A 13455-nucleotide genomic window follows, 5' to 3' on the forward strand; every position below is an offset into this window, starting at 1 on the left:
TTGGTTTCTTTATCATTATGATGATGAATGGAAAAATGATGTTTATTACTTGATAGTGTTACAATGCACTTGTTTTTTTTTCAAGGTGTCACATAATTTGTATCTATTTGTGGATAGCGAAATAATCACTTGTAGACTAAATCTAGTCAATGAATGCTAAAGTTAAGACAAACTAGATACTTGAAAATAGATGATATTAATATAAAAATAGATAAAATCATTTTCCAACTTTAATATTAAGATTGCCATTTGACATACTAATCGATACAACTAAAAATATTTTAATCATTATAGCCTTAACACATTAAAATATGAATATACAATTATACATAGAAATGCATTATATATAGTTTAATTTCAACAATTTAAAATAATCTTTTTCAGTGTATAATCATTGAAAAGATTTCCTTCAAAAAGATATTTTATATCTTATTCTTATCTTACATTATATATTATTCTATAAAAGATCACTATCGAAAATATTTTAATTATTATAATCCTAAAAGATAAAATATATATATACAATTTTAATCTTTCTCATTATATAATCATTGAAAAAGTTCCCATCAAAAAGATATTTTATCTCTTATCCTTATCCCACATTATATATAATTCCACCGAATACATTCATAAGATACAAGAAAAAAATCACTATCATTTTACTTACTCTATTTATATACAATTTAATTTGAACTTAAAATCATCAGAAGATTTCCATAAAAAACACAGTTTATCTTTTTACCCTTATCCAAAACATTCATTAACAATTAACAATGAAAGCAAAATGCAGAGAATAAAACAACTTTTTTTATTAGATGGAACCCACGACAAATCCTGGGCACTTTACAAAATGGAATACTACACACAGATAAACAAAATATAAACCAGATAGCCAGTCTATTCACTATCAGTGTGTATAGAAATAATACACTTTTTCTCTCCTATACTATTAATCTTACATCTCACCAAACATAATATCTTCAAATACAAAGGCTCTTCAATCAAAAGCAGTTAACTGATTAATTAATTACAGAAAAAACTTAGGACTTCATTTCATAAAATGAAAATTTAGGATTTGAGGCCAAGGGCTTTCCGAGTAGGTCCAACAAACAAGTCTTTGGATTTTAACATGCCAGGAAGGCGGCCACTGAAAGTACCAAATGGGAACTGCCCAACTGCAGTGTACCTTCCAAGGCTTACAATGGCCATTGCTGAACTTGCTTTGTAGGTACTTAGCTTTGGTTGCTTGGGATCCTTTGAGAGTTTCTTTATATTTGTTGCAATCACTGCAGCATGCTTTTGGGCGCAAAATCCTTGCTTCAATTCCTACACAAGAAAGTGATTATGTTAAACAAAAAATTCATACACAGTTTTATCCAAAAGCTTTTAATAAGAAAATGATTGCTTGTGGGTGGGTGAGTTAGATTCATTATGTATAAAAACTATCTAGATATAAAAATCCGTAAGTGATGTGTACTCTAGTCTAGTATTGTTTTAATGTGAGCATAGAGCTTGTGGTTGTCATCTAGGAAAGCTTAAGTTGAGACTAAAAAGAGGATATGGCATTAATTGTGATAGATTTCTATATTTAACTGTGTAAGATTTTTGCATTGACGTTTTGGTTCACGCTTCTTGAACCATCATTAGGATTTTCTCTCTTTCGACTGTTCTTTTCATCCCGATGATGGTTCATGAAGTGTGACCCAAAACATCAATGCAAAAATTTGAGAGGATATGGCAATTAATAAGATCTTATAGGCATCTAAAAATAATTTTTGTTTTTCTTTCATGGATTCTATTATGACAAATCAACCATCCGTTTTTTATTATCCTTTTTTTGAATTGAAAATGGATGAGCATCAATGTTAGAACAAAGCAAGCTTCTTATAAACAAACACATTAGCAATAACCTATGAAAGACCAAGAGTCGCTACTTATAAATTTAATTTTATTTAGATTCCATCTCCCATGAAAGACCAAGCGTCATAACTTAGAATTCCACTTTTTCCATGTTCCTATGAAGAATTGAAGTTGGATCTCCACACTCCAACGTTTTAACCAATTAAATCTCAACCCCTTGGTAAAAGTATGTTTTTGAAATATTAATTTTATTTATTTATAGGTTGGAATGTTACATCTTGTCTCCATTGTTAGAAAGGTAGTCTACATCCAAAACTTTTTTAATAATTATAAATGGTGTACCTAATATTTAATGCAATGAAAGTAATTGTAAAGTAATTGTCAATAAGTTACTTCATAATTTGAAGTAAAGAGTCATTTTCAAATCCTTTGGACATTTGTTAGTATGAAAGTAATTCACAAACATCTATTTTTCATAAATGTGAATGACCCACTTAATCATTGATACTAAGAATTCAATTTTTATTAATTCAAATTATTTATTTAATATAGTTTATAATCTATTTGATAAAGTTCATATACAAGCATCATGATTTATAGAAATTTTATGTTTGTAAAGTTTATACAAGTTAAATATCAGATTGTGCAGTGAAAGCTCCTAACATCTATCCCAATATTATAACTGATAAATCAAACTTATCTAGCCTATCCTACTACCCATTTAGAAAAAAATCATTAACTATGTTGTATTAAGAATCATTCATTGTACAACTTCCTACTTCTTTCCATTTTAATTTGTTCATTTTAAAATAGTTTTTACGCATTATGATATTCCTATCAAGATTCTACTGTTTAGTTTTTCCAGTCAAACTCATTGTCTAATGTTTCATGAGTAGTGATTCACAACAACCCATACTCCCTGATAGCAATATCATAATTTGATTTGCAAGAGAATATATCTCCTACTTATCAGTTTATGATATTGCTATCATGATTCTACTGTTTAGTTTTCGAGTCAAACTCATTGTCCCATGTTTCATGAGTAGTGGTTCACAACAACCCATATCTCGTGATAACAATATCATAATTTGAATTGCAATATAATATATCTCCTACTTATCAGTCTATGTTAATATATACTCACAACGATCATAAAACCCATTTCCAATTCATAATCCCCATTAAATCTAAGATAAACAAAATAAATTTCCATTCAAACAAATTAGATCTCTACTTACCTTAACATTGATGATATCCCCAGCAGCAAAGACATTGGTCTTTCCCTCCACTCTGAGAGAGCTATCCACCTTTATTTGGCCACGTTCATCCAAAGACTCCACAAAGCTTGTGTCCTTAAGCCAGGAGGAGCCCATCTTCTTGCCAATGCACACAAAATGACAATCTGCTTCAATGCTCAGTCCACTGCGTGTGGTAAAGCTTCTTGTTGTGTCAGAAATGCTATTCAAATCAACACGTTCATTGAGGTGCACTTCCACATTTTTAGACTTTAGCCAGGCCAGAGCCTTTCTGGAGGCCTTCTCCCCCACAAATTCAATAAGTCTGGACCCCCTATGGATTAGGATCACCTTTTTATCAGGAAAATCTACTGCTATTTCTGCAGCAAGCTCCACTCCAGTGGGTCCTCCACCAATAATGACAACTGTCTTGGCATCTTTTATCTTTTTATTGTCTGTACAATCAAAAGGAAAAAAAAATTCTCTGGTTACAAATCAAACACAATTCATCTATTTTGCATTCACATTAGAATCTGTAATTTCATTAGAATCTGTAATTTTATCAGACAGCAAGCATAACTATTAGGGTATTCTTATATGGACAGATTTTACAATGGCAATAGAGTTTATGGATGGTTAGTATAATTCGGTCAGTCCGAAATCAGACACACTAAGCAACATATTAAGTCTAGAGAATGTTAGTCAATTCTGAGTGTTTAACACTTTTAAGCCTAGAAATCAAAGCTTAGTGTGTGTGATTTAAGCTGTCCCGTATAATTGGTGTAAGAAAAACAAAAAAAGCTAAATGTTAAACAAAATAGATCTACGATATAAAACAGAAATTAGATTTGATTGAAAACTAAGAATATAAACAAACCCACAGCATAAAGCAGAAATTAGAATTGTTTTGCTTTTAATTGTCTTGATCTATACAACAAAAATTGGATTTGATTTGTTTTTAATTGTCTTAATAATAATATCTATTGTATTTTTTAAATAATTTTTTCTAAATATAAGTATGTTAGTCTATTAATCATATTTCTTTCTAAATATAAGTATGTTAGTCTAATTAATCATAAATATTTTTTAAATATAAGTATGTTAGTCTAGTTAATCATAGATTTTTGTAAATATAAATATGCTAGCTTAATTAATCATAGATTTTTATAAATATATGTATGATAGTCTAATCAATCTTGTATTGTTCATATTAGTTTTTATTTTCTAGATTTGAAGTTATCCAATAGACTCTAAAGTGATTTATGTCTTATGAGCGATTCCTCAATACTTTAATTCTATCATTTACTTTATTTTTATTATTTTTTATAAAATGAAATCTTGACTAATAATAGAAATGAAAATGAAGAGTAATGATTTTTATTTTATTTTTACTTTTTTTATATTTCAAATTATCCAAAATGTTATAATTTGATGATTATCTTTTTCCAATTTTTCTAATGATTTTATTTTATTAGATTAATGATAAAGATTTTCTTAAACATACTTAAATGATTGGTAACGTAGAAAGTGAAAGTGTACCATTGAAACTTGGATATGAAGTGTAAGTTGCCGCCCTGTCTACAACATGATAGGAACATATTATCTAAAAAAAAGAAGTTTGCGAATCTTGGAATTATTGCATAGTATAGTAATAATATTTAAAGATTGCTTGTAAGAATGAACAATCATATCCTCCATTAGATTGCTTGTAAAACTCTACCAGAATGATACTGCCACGTGGCCAGAAAAAAGATTAGGTTACAAGTGGGAAATAAACGAGCCCACCAGAATAATAATTTTTGGGGTTGGAAGGTACGCATTGAAATTTTTTTATTAAGTTTTTACAGATTATCTTAGGTTTTTTTTTTCAATTGGAAAAATAAAACATTTGGATTTTTCTTTTTTTTTTGGATTAATCAATAGATATGGATAGTATCAATTATCTATTTCTTTAAAGAAAAGAAGAAGAAGAATATCAATTTTGTAATTTTGTTGATGTGATTTAAAAGGTTGATGCAAAAACATATGCAATTGATTTCAGAAATAATCTTTTCAATATCATATGAACCGTAAAAAAACTCATACCAATTATATAACCCTAACAAATTTTACTGATATAATAAAAAACTCATACCAATTATATAACCCTAAAAATTTTTACTGATATAATAAAAAACTCATACCAATTATATAACCCTAACAAATTTTATTGATATAATAAAAAAACTATGTTTTGATTCATGATCATGCAATGTGTACCTGCTTCCATCTGCTGGAGTCTCTCTGGTTTGGTGGGAGGGCCATCATAAGGAGTTCCAGTGGCAAGCACCAGATAATCATACTTGACTTGTTCCCCTGTGGCAGTGATCACAGCCTCCTCTGTAACACTTGTTACAGCAGATATGACAAGCTTACCACTTTTCAAATACTCCTCATGCAGAAACACAGATCTTTCCCCAAACCTTGGCTCCACCATGCACCTTAACTTTGCCCATGGGATCTCAAAATACTCCTTTCTGTCATACCCAATAACCATTAACCATATCAATCAGTACAAATTCTCATACCCAATAACCATTATCAATCAATACATTGGAAAGAGATAAAAAAATGACTTAAATAAAAGCACAGAAACAATAACAGTCAACAATGTGAATTGCGAAAATCTAACATCATTGAAAACATACGGATCAATCAAAACAAATTCTTCTACCCAATAACCATTATCAATCCATATATTCACATACCCAATAACCATTATCAATCCATATATTCACATACCCAATAACCATTCTCAATCAATACATTCTCCTGGAAAGAGAACAAAAACTGAGAAATTTAAATGAAAGTGTTTGTCAACTGTTATTGTTTGAATCAAGATAAATTCTTATACTCAATAACCATTATCAATCTATACATTTTCATACCTAATAACCATTCTCAATCAATACATTCTCATGGATTATAAAACAAAGAGAATAAAAACATAGAAATTTAAATGAAAGTGTTTGTATTATTGTTTCTGGATTCGATTGTGTGATAGTTTTTTTGACAATTGAATCCAGAAACAATAACAGTCAACAATATGAATTGTGAGAATCAAATATCATTGAAAACATACGGATCAATAAGTGTGACATCTGCAAAGTCTTGCAGAGCCTTGGCAGCATTTGCCCCTGCAATTCCACCTCCCACAATAACCACACTCTTCTTCTCCACTGCTGCCATTGAGATCTGGAGTGATGTATATTCACTGGGTATACTCCTCTTCCTTACTACTGTTCTCTGTATATACTCCTGCAAATCCAAGGACTAGATGATCTCAAAGGAAAAATCTCAAACTTGCATTGCTGGTAAAAATCTCACTTTGCATAATGGAAGAAGATTTGGCTTTTCAGGGGAGTGCGCTGGAATGGAGATAATATAATGATTATTAAATAGGTGCCAGGCTGTGAGGGCAGCCTTAGGATTTGGCCTTCACATGCAAGCAGGGAAATTGCTGAGTCAGCATGATTTTTTTAGTCAAGGCCGGGGGCGGCATTTTAACTTAGGGCAAAATGCCAAATAGATAATGTCGGCTGTAAAAGAAAACAATAGGAATACAATGCACAAAAGTATATTAAATTTTTATAAATTTTTAATATAAAATTAAAGCTTTGGTACAAGCTTTGTTATCATGGTCTCTCCCTCAAACCTTTGTTAACATTTGTTTAATGGAGGGAGATTTGACATTTTATACTCTATGCTTGGTCACCTTTTTGTGTTGGTATGTGGGTTTGTAGAATTATTTATGGGGAATCATTTAAAGAAATATTTTTTTATTATGAAGTTGGAATAGTTATGTTAATTTTTATTTGGTTTTGTGTTTGTCTTTATGTGAATCTTAATAGAGTAACAGATTGACAAAGAATACACCTTTGTGTCAAATTTGGTTCATTCAGATTCTCATTTTATTTCTATACTAACATCAAACCTTTGTCTCACTGGAAAATGTATGACTAACATTTGTTTAATTATGAATGCAGATTTGGCATTTTACACTTCATGTTTGGCCACTTTTGTGTTGGCATATGGGTTTGTTTTATTAATGACGAATCATTCAAAGACATATTATTGTGTTCTGAAATTGGTATAGTTATGGTTTTTTTAATTTGGTTTTGTGTTTGCCTTCATGTGAGTATCTTAATGCAGTAATATATTAACAAAGAATGCACTTTTGTGTCAAATTTGGTTCATTCAGGTCCTTATTTTACTTCTATTTAATTGGTTTTTATATAGGTTTTTTCAACCTTGGGATCACAACTTTGTTCCCTTGTATCATTTCTTTGGGATGTGGTACATTGGTTCAAGTTTACCCACAAAGTGTAGAAACAATCTTGTAAAATCAAGTAAATTAAATTCAAATTGCAATGTTCTCATCACCTCCGAACTAGTTGCTATAAGATGACCTAATACACATCTCATGCAACATGTAGCTAAGTTATTGTATTTAAAGACCATCACTTAAACGAGACAATTATTAATATGATATTAGTTTTTTAGGAGCGTATTAGGAAAATACAAGCAACTTTCTAACAATAGCAAATTGGTGCAATGTTGAGTCAATGCCAAAATATTCATTTTCAATCTTAGAGTTACGCCCCTCTATCCTCCTATTTGATTATCACATTTATTTTAGTTTTGTTATCATCACTAGCCCTAATCTCTAGGTTGACTATTTTCTAGTTGATTGCATTTATATAACTAGCCTAAATATAATGTAGGTGCATTTATAATCTTATATTATTTAGTGAACTTGACATTTCCTTACACAATCTAGGTTTTTCCCTTATGATTTCATGTCCAAGTCATTACAATTTCACAAGTTACAATCTCACAAGACTAAGATCTCTTGCACTTCTTACTCTGTGAGACCAAGGCGGGTTAACCTATGTAATGTCCAAATAACTTTCACATTACAAAATACAATAGATCATCCCAATGAAAATGTACTAAGGGAGACGGATAAACTCCTGGTTATTGCTTTAACCTTAGTCTATAATCATCTATGCACTCATCAAGGTTGGTTTTCTACACTAATACTACTCCTAATACATAAAATAAAGAGATTTTGATTAAATGAATGATTCTGAAAACTGAAAATAAACCCCATGACCAGTGCCTTATTAGGGTAGCAGAATCAACCCACAACAAATAAATATTAAACCCAAATAGTGCAACATATAACTAATCATTCCCAAGTGTTAATGCATTACATTAGCACCTCCTATTTCAGCTTCACCGTGGTCATACTTGAAAACCTTACATGTATATAACATCACTTCTCATTTTATCATAAGCAATAATCTCTTCCTAGAAGAGAAGCTAAAGATAAAACAACACCATAACTTGCTGAGACAAAATAAAAGGATCCTTTATCTTCTATTTCATAAAATGACATTAGTACATATAGGAGACAACTCCAAGAAACACATTAAACTTGATAGCATACTAGTTATAAACTATTTTAAAGCAAAACATTTATAAGCTAAGAATGAAAGCTCAAATCTACTCTAAGTCTGGACTGTGCATGGAAGTCTTGCTTCCAACACTTACTAAAACTTGCATTCAAAATATTCAAAATTGAGAAGAAGAGAGAACATATACATAAGGCAAGAAGACCTAAAAGAAACCCTCAAAGTATCTTGAGAAATGACATGTCTTCATCTTGAAATCTTGAAATCTGCTCTCTTCTTTCAAAATTTGCCAAAATCTTCACCTACACCCTGTTGGAAAAGTGTTGAAAATCTGAAAATCACCACTTGTAGGCACTTGTCAATTCATAATTTTGCTCACTATCCAAAGTTTTCCCTTTTAGCTCTCTGCCCATTTGTGCCAGGAATTCACTTTTCCATGTGTCCTCAAACACTGAAAAATTACCATTTTGGTCAAAAAGGTCACTCTGATTTTTACTGCATTTTTTCCATTTGATCTGAAAATAGAAAATTCCCCTCTTTGGTGAAATTCAAAAACTGACTTTAAGCCTGCATCTTTCATCTGTTCAAAATATTAAAGAAAAAAGCATCCCTTGCTGAAAGTGACATGTGATTTACATTTTCTGCACACTTTGCCTAGATAAAAATACCTCCCTCTTTGATTAGAAAAAGTGCTTTGTAAAAAATTTCTCCTTGTCGTATTTGTCCTCTTTGTTGTATTTACCTGAGTGAAAATAATCCCCTTCTGTGATAAAATCACAGTTTAGACAAAATACCCCATGTGTGAGATTCACATTCTGAGTAAAAAAATACCCCTCTCTGCATAATAGCACTCACAAAAATAATTCACTCGTTACCCCTTGATGTGGATAATTTTCACTTTTGGTAACAAATTCTCAACTGCATATGATTTTCCTTTTCTATGAAATTGCTCATCCCACTTGATACACTCTCCCTTTATTTCTCTGGATGAAATGAAATGCACCACGTAAAAATAATATTAAGTTACTGAACATGGGATTGTGATTTCACAAAACACAGTGCCCTCATTTGTAACTTCCCTGTTATTTCTACTCACCAAGATCACAATCTGCATTACAGAAACGATTTATAATTGGCCATATTCTTCACAAGTTCATTTTAGACAAGCGTATGCATATATGTGTGTCACAAGTGGTCAAGAGACTTATTCATATCTTCACTGCAACTGGAACATGCTTATGTGCATTATTCCCTGAATCTTATTCGTCTTAGATTGCACGTTGATGGCATTTAAAATGCCATCGATTTGCATTTGAAAACCTCTTCTCACAATTTATTTATTACTTGCACTGAGCCGATCAAGGAATCAAATCAAAATGGCACTTCAGTGGTAAAGCCTGAGGATGAGCTTAATAGATTCACTCCTTAACTTGCATGCACTTGCTTTGGTCTTCAAGAACGATTCTCGCCCTATACTCACACAACTTGTAATCAAGTTTCAGAAGAAGTAAACCCCTCATACGAGCTGAAAAGGGTTGTAAGGCGTAAATCCAGCACAAGGGAGAATCTTGTCATACTCTATCCCCAATTTGAAATGGGCCACACAATCTGCATTTCTCGTATCAAAGATGCAAGATTCACCTTCACCCTAAGTGTCCTCATCACTTATTAGCAGTTGGAGTGCGTCATGATTTGATCCTCCAGGTATTCACAGACTCATGTTACTGTTAGAATCCAAGAACACGGAGAGGGGGGGGGGGTGAATCAGTGTTCTGTCGGTTAGAGTAATTTTAACATTATTAACAAATCCACTTATTAACTAGTATACATCAAAGAAAGTAGCAACAAGTAATATCAATGCAACCACATGAATCAACACCATAACACATATATTGATATGTGGAAAACCTCAAAGAGGAAAAACCACGGTGGGATTGATGACCCACAATATCTATCCATTGGCCAAATGAATAAATATTACAAGAGGGGCCTGCACATGCAGGAAGGCACACCGCTCATCACAAAAGGAGCCTCACTGACTACAGATCCAAATACTGGATTACAAACAAAAACTGAACTCAGAATGTGCATCTGCTATGCTAGATGAGTTCTGGTTAAAGCACTGTTTGTACTGGTTAAAATGTAACCTCCCTTACCAGTATCTTAGATCGCTTCCCAAATCTCTAGACCAAAGACCGATTGTAGATCTTTATATTCGCATTCTATCGATCAAGATAACATCACAAAACCTTTTGCATCACTTATCTCCCATATATCCACATTATTATTTAATGACCTAACCAGGGCTGACTTATATACCCATTTACATGAATAAACACAAATGCCTTATGTCGGCTTACAAAAATATCACAAAAGATAAGACACATGTTGGCCCAGATAAAATATAAACATAAAACAATATGACCGTTGCCACGTCCATGCTTGTCAGATCAATCTCCTATGTCAGCCTTAGAATACGAGTTCCAAGTTTGTCGGTTCCCTGAATGTTGATTCCCTGAATGTCGGTGAAGTGAATGCCAATTACCTTGATTGTCGGATCTCCCATGAAGTGTGTTTCTATCAATGACAACACTTATAACTTGGATGAGTGTCAATTGCCAACAATCTCTCCCTTTGGCATTGATGGCAACACTCATGTGAAAATGAATCGCTGAAGTGTTGTATCAGTTCCCATCCAAAAACTAATCTCCCAAAATTGATCTTCGAAGACTACTCCCCCTGAGCTATACATTACTTCTTATGTCCCTATACATTTTTCACACCCACCTCTCCCCCTTTGAAAACAATGCCAAAGACCAAGGCAAAAAGAGTAAGAAATGAAATTTTGTACAAACCAAAATGTGATTACCGGATCTAGATATACTTGAAAATATCTGGATAAGCACCCTTCAAAAATGCCAAATAAGTATCCCAATCGGATTTCAAAGTTCCCAAAATAGATACAAACCCATTCAGAATGTAAGCATACAGTTCTTCCTCTTTTAGGGTTATCGGTGTGGGCAAACTCATATGTTCCATATATTCCCACTTATGAAGTAACAAAGTATTTAGTCAAGGAGTTACCAAACCTCTCAACTCTCTAGCCAGTTGGATTAACTTGTCTTTTTCCTTCTCCAGGGTTGAAATTTTAGACTCTAAAAGAAAAATTTGACCATCAACCGTGCTGGTCAATGATTTAGTACCATCAAAACTGACTACAAGTTGTTCCAACTTGTCCTTATCCTCCTTAACTTTGTTATCTAGGTCTGTTGTTAGTTTTATTATGTTAGTGCAAGACCGGTATATGTTGGCATTTTTGATGTTTATGTTGTGATTGTCATTGATGGACACACACTTGTATTGAGATCCCCTTTATATGTATGAGCTAGAGCTCAACCGGTATTTGTTCCAACCGGTATGTTGTATTCTAGTCTTTAGACTATTTGTGATTTTCCAGAATGTGTTTCTCAGTCTGAAGCGACATGTCGACCCCAAGCGGTTCGTAGATCTCAAGTGGTACGAGGAAGCAAAGTGGCATAGCACATTCTTACCAGTCTTCATTTTTGTCAAACCAGCAACCGATATTTTGTATGAACCGGTAATACTCTGTGATGAGTTACCAATCGACATTTTGTGATTAGTTACCAATCCACCGATTGATTGACGGTGCCGACACACTGACGGTGCTTTTTGTGTCGTGTTACTAAGTATGTCTAGATTCATTAAACCTAGGAAATTGTAATGTAATCCTATTGGACCGACATGAAATCAGATTCCTTTAAAAGGACATCATGTCTAGGGTTTTAAGTTGTTGTTGAAAGGGTTTATGTTGTGACTAGGGTTTAAGGTGATTGTTGAGTTGATGTAAGAGCGATCTTATCTGAGAAGATCAAGTTGTAACTAAGAGAGAGATAGAGAAGATTGAAGTAATGCTAGAATGCATTAGCAGTGAGCTATACTGGATCTAACCAAGTAGTTTGTGCTATTAGATAGATCAAACACTTGTTGATTACTCACTTCTTTGACAAGTTTGTAGCCCTTAACCGGGTAGGCCCAAAGCCTTTTGTAAAATCCTCTAACAAGGTGGTTCACTTCTGTGAATCTAAAATCCTCTAACAAGGTAGTCTTTAATCGGACTTATCTCCTAACAAAGATTGAGATTCCTAACAGGATCTGTTTTGGTGAAGAACATTGTAAGACCTTAACCGGTCTGGTTTCTATTCTGCAGATAGTGACTTATGAGTTCCATCTCACCATGGTTTTTCCCATTTGGGTTTCCATGTCAAATATCTTGTGTTATGGTTGTATTGCTTTTGTGGGTGAATGCTTTATTTGCATTTTGGTTTGCATGTGTGATAACCGGTCTGTCTGTTAAACTGTTTTACCAGTTTATCTTCAGACTATTTAAGTGTTTAAGTACAGAGTTTATTGACATACTAATTCACCCCCCCCTCTTAGTATTCATCAATTGGTATCAGAGCCTACCTTTCTATAAGTTTAACCACTTGGAAAGAGATATGGGGGAATACACCTTGAGGGAACTTACTCAACGGCTCACTCAGTCTGAGCAAGCCTATGATGATCTTATGGTCAAATACAAGGCATCTCAAGCTAAAAGGAGAGAACATGCAGAGAAGCTGATGGAGCTATCTAAAAATAGTTCTGAAGATGAAGCAAACATGGAAGCCATGATTGTAGAAGTAAATAAGCTGAATGATTCAAACTCCAATCTGAGAAAGAAGTTGGAAGGACTGACTATCCGGTTTAGTCAAGAGCTTGAGAATAGGAGGAAAGCTGAAGATCTGGTAAAGGACAGAGATCATGAGATCTCCAAGTTGAAACAAGAGATAAGTGCACTGACTGCTCGCCTTCATGAGAGCAGAATGGAGAAAGAAGGAGTACAA

At 32.9% G+C, this 13455-nt stretch overlaps 1 protein-coding gene across 1 annotated transcript; it reads right to left on the reverse strand.

Annotated features, from left to right (window-relative positions):
• Positions 1–785: 785 nt before the first annotated feature.
• On the reverse strand, positions 786–6589 carry LOC131032113 (uncharacterized). The gene is made up of 4 exons (XM_057963040.2): positions 6217–6589; positions 5355–5611; positions 3099–3550; positions 786–1326 (listed from the first exon to the last, which is right to left on the reverse strand). Exons 1-4 carry the CDS (start codon positions 6321–6323, stop codon positions 1069–1071), a joined length of 1074 nt encoding a protein of 357 aa, XP_057819023.2. The 5' UTR covers positions 6324–6589; the 3' UTR covers positions 786–1068.
• Between the last annotated feature and the right edge of the window lie 6866 nt (positions 6590–13455).

This window comes from Cryptomeria japonica, chromosome 4 (assembly GCF_030272615.1).
Source record: "Cryptomeria japonica chromosome 4, Sugi_1.0, whole genome shotgun sequence".
Taxonomy (NCBI): domain Eukaryota; kingdom Viridiplantae; phylum Streptophyta; class Pinopsida; order Cupressales; family Cupressaceae; genus Cryptomeria; species Cryptomeria japonica.

Excerpts from the sequence above, each read along its gene's own strand:
- LOC131032113 (XM_057963040.2), bottom strand. The coding sequence starts at position 6,323 with ATGGCAGCAGTGGAGAAGAAGAGTGTGGTTATTGTGGGAGGTGGAATT. Across the intron at positions 5,612-6,216 it reads GATGTCACACTTATTGATCC|AAAGGAGTATTTTGAGATCC; the intron begins GTATGTTTTCAA and ends TGGGTATGACAG. Across the intron at positions 1,327-3,098 it reads GGGATATCATCAATGTTAAG|GAATTGAAGCAAGGATTTTG; the intron begins GTAAGTAGAGAT and ends TTTCTTGTGTAG.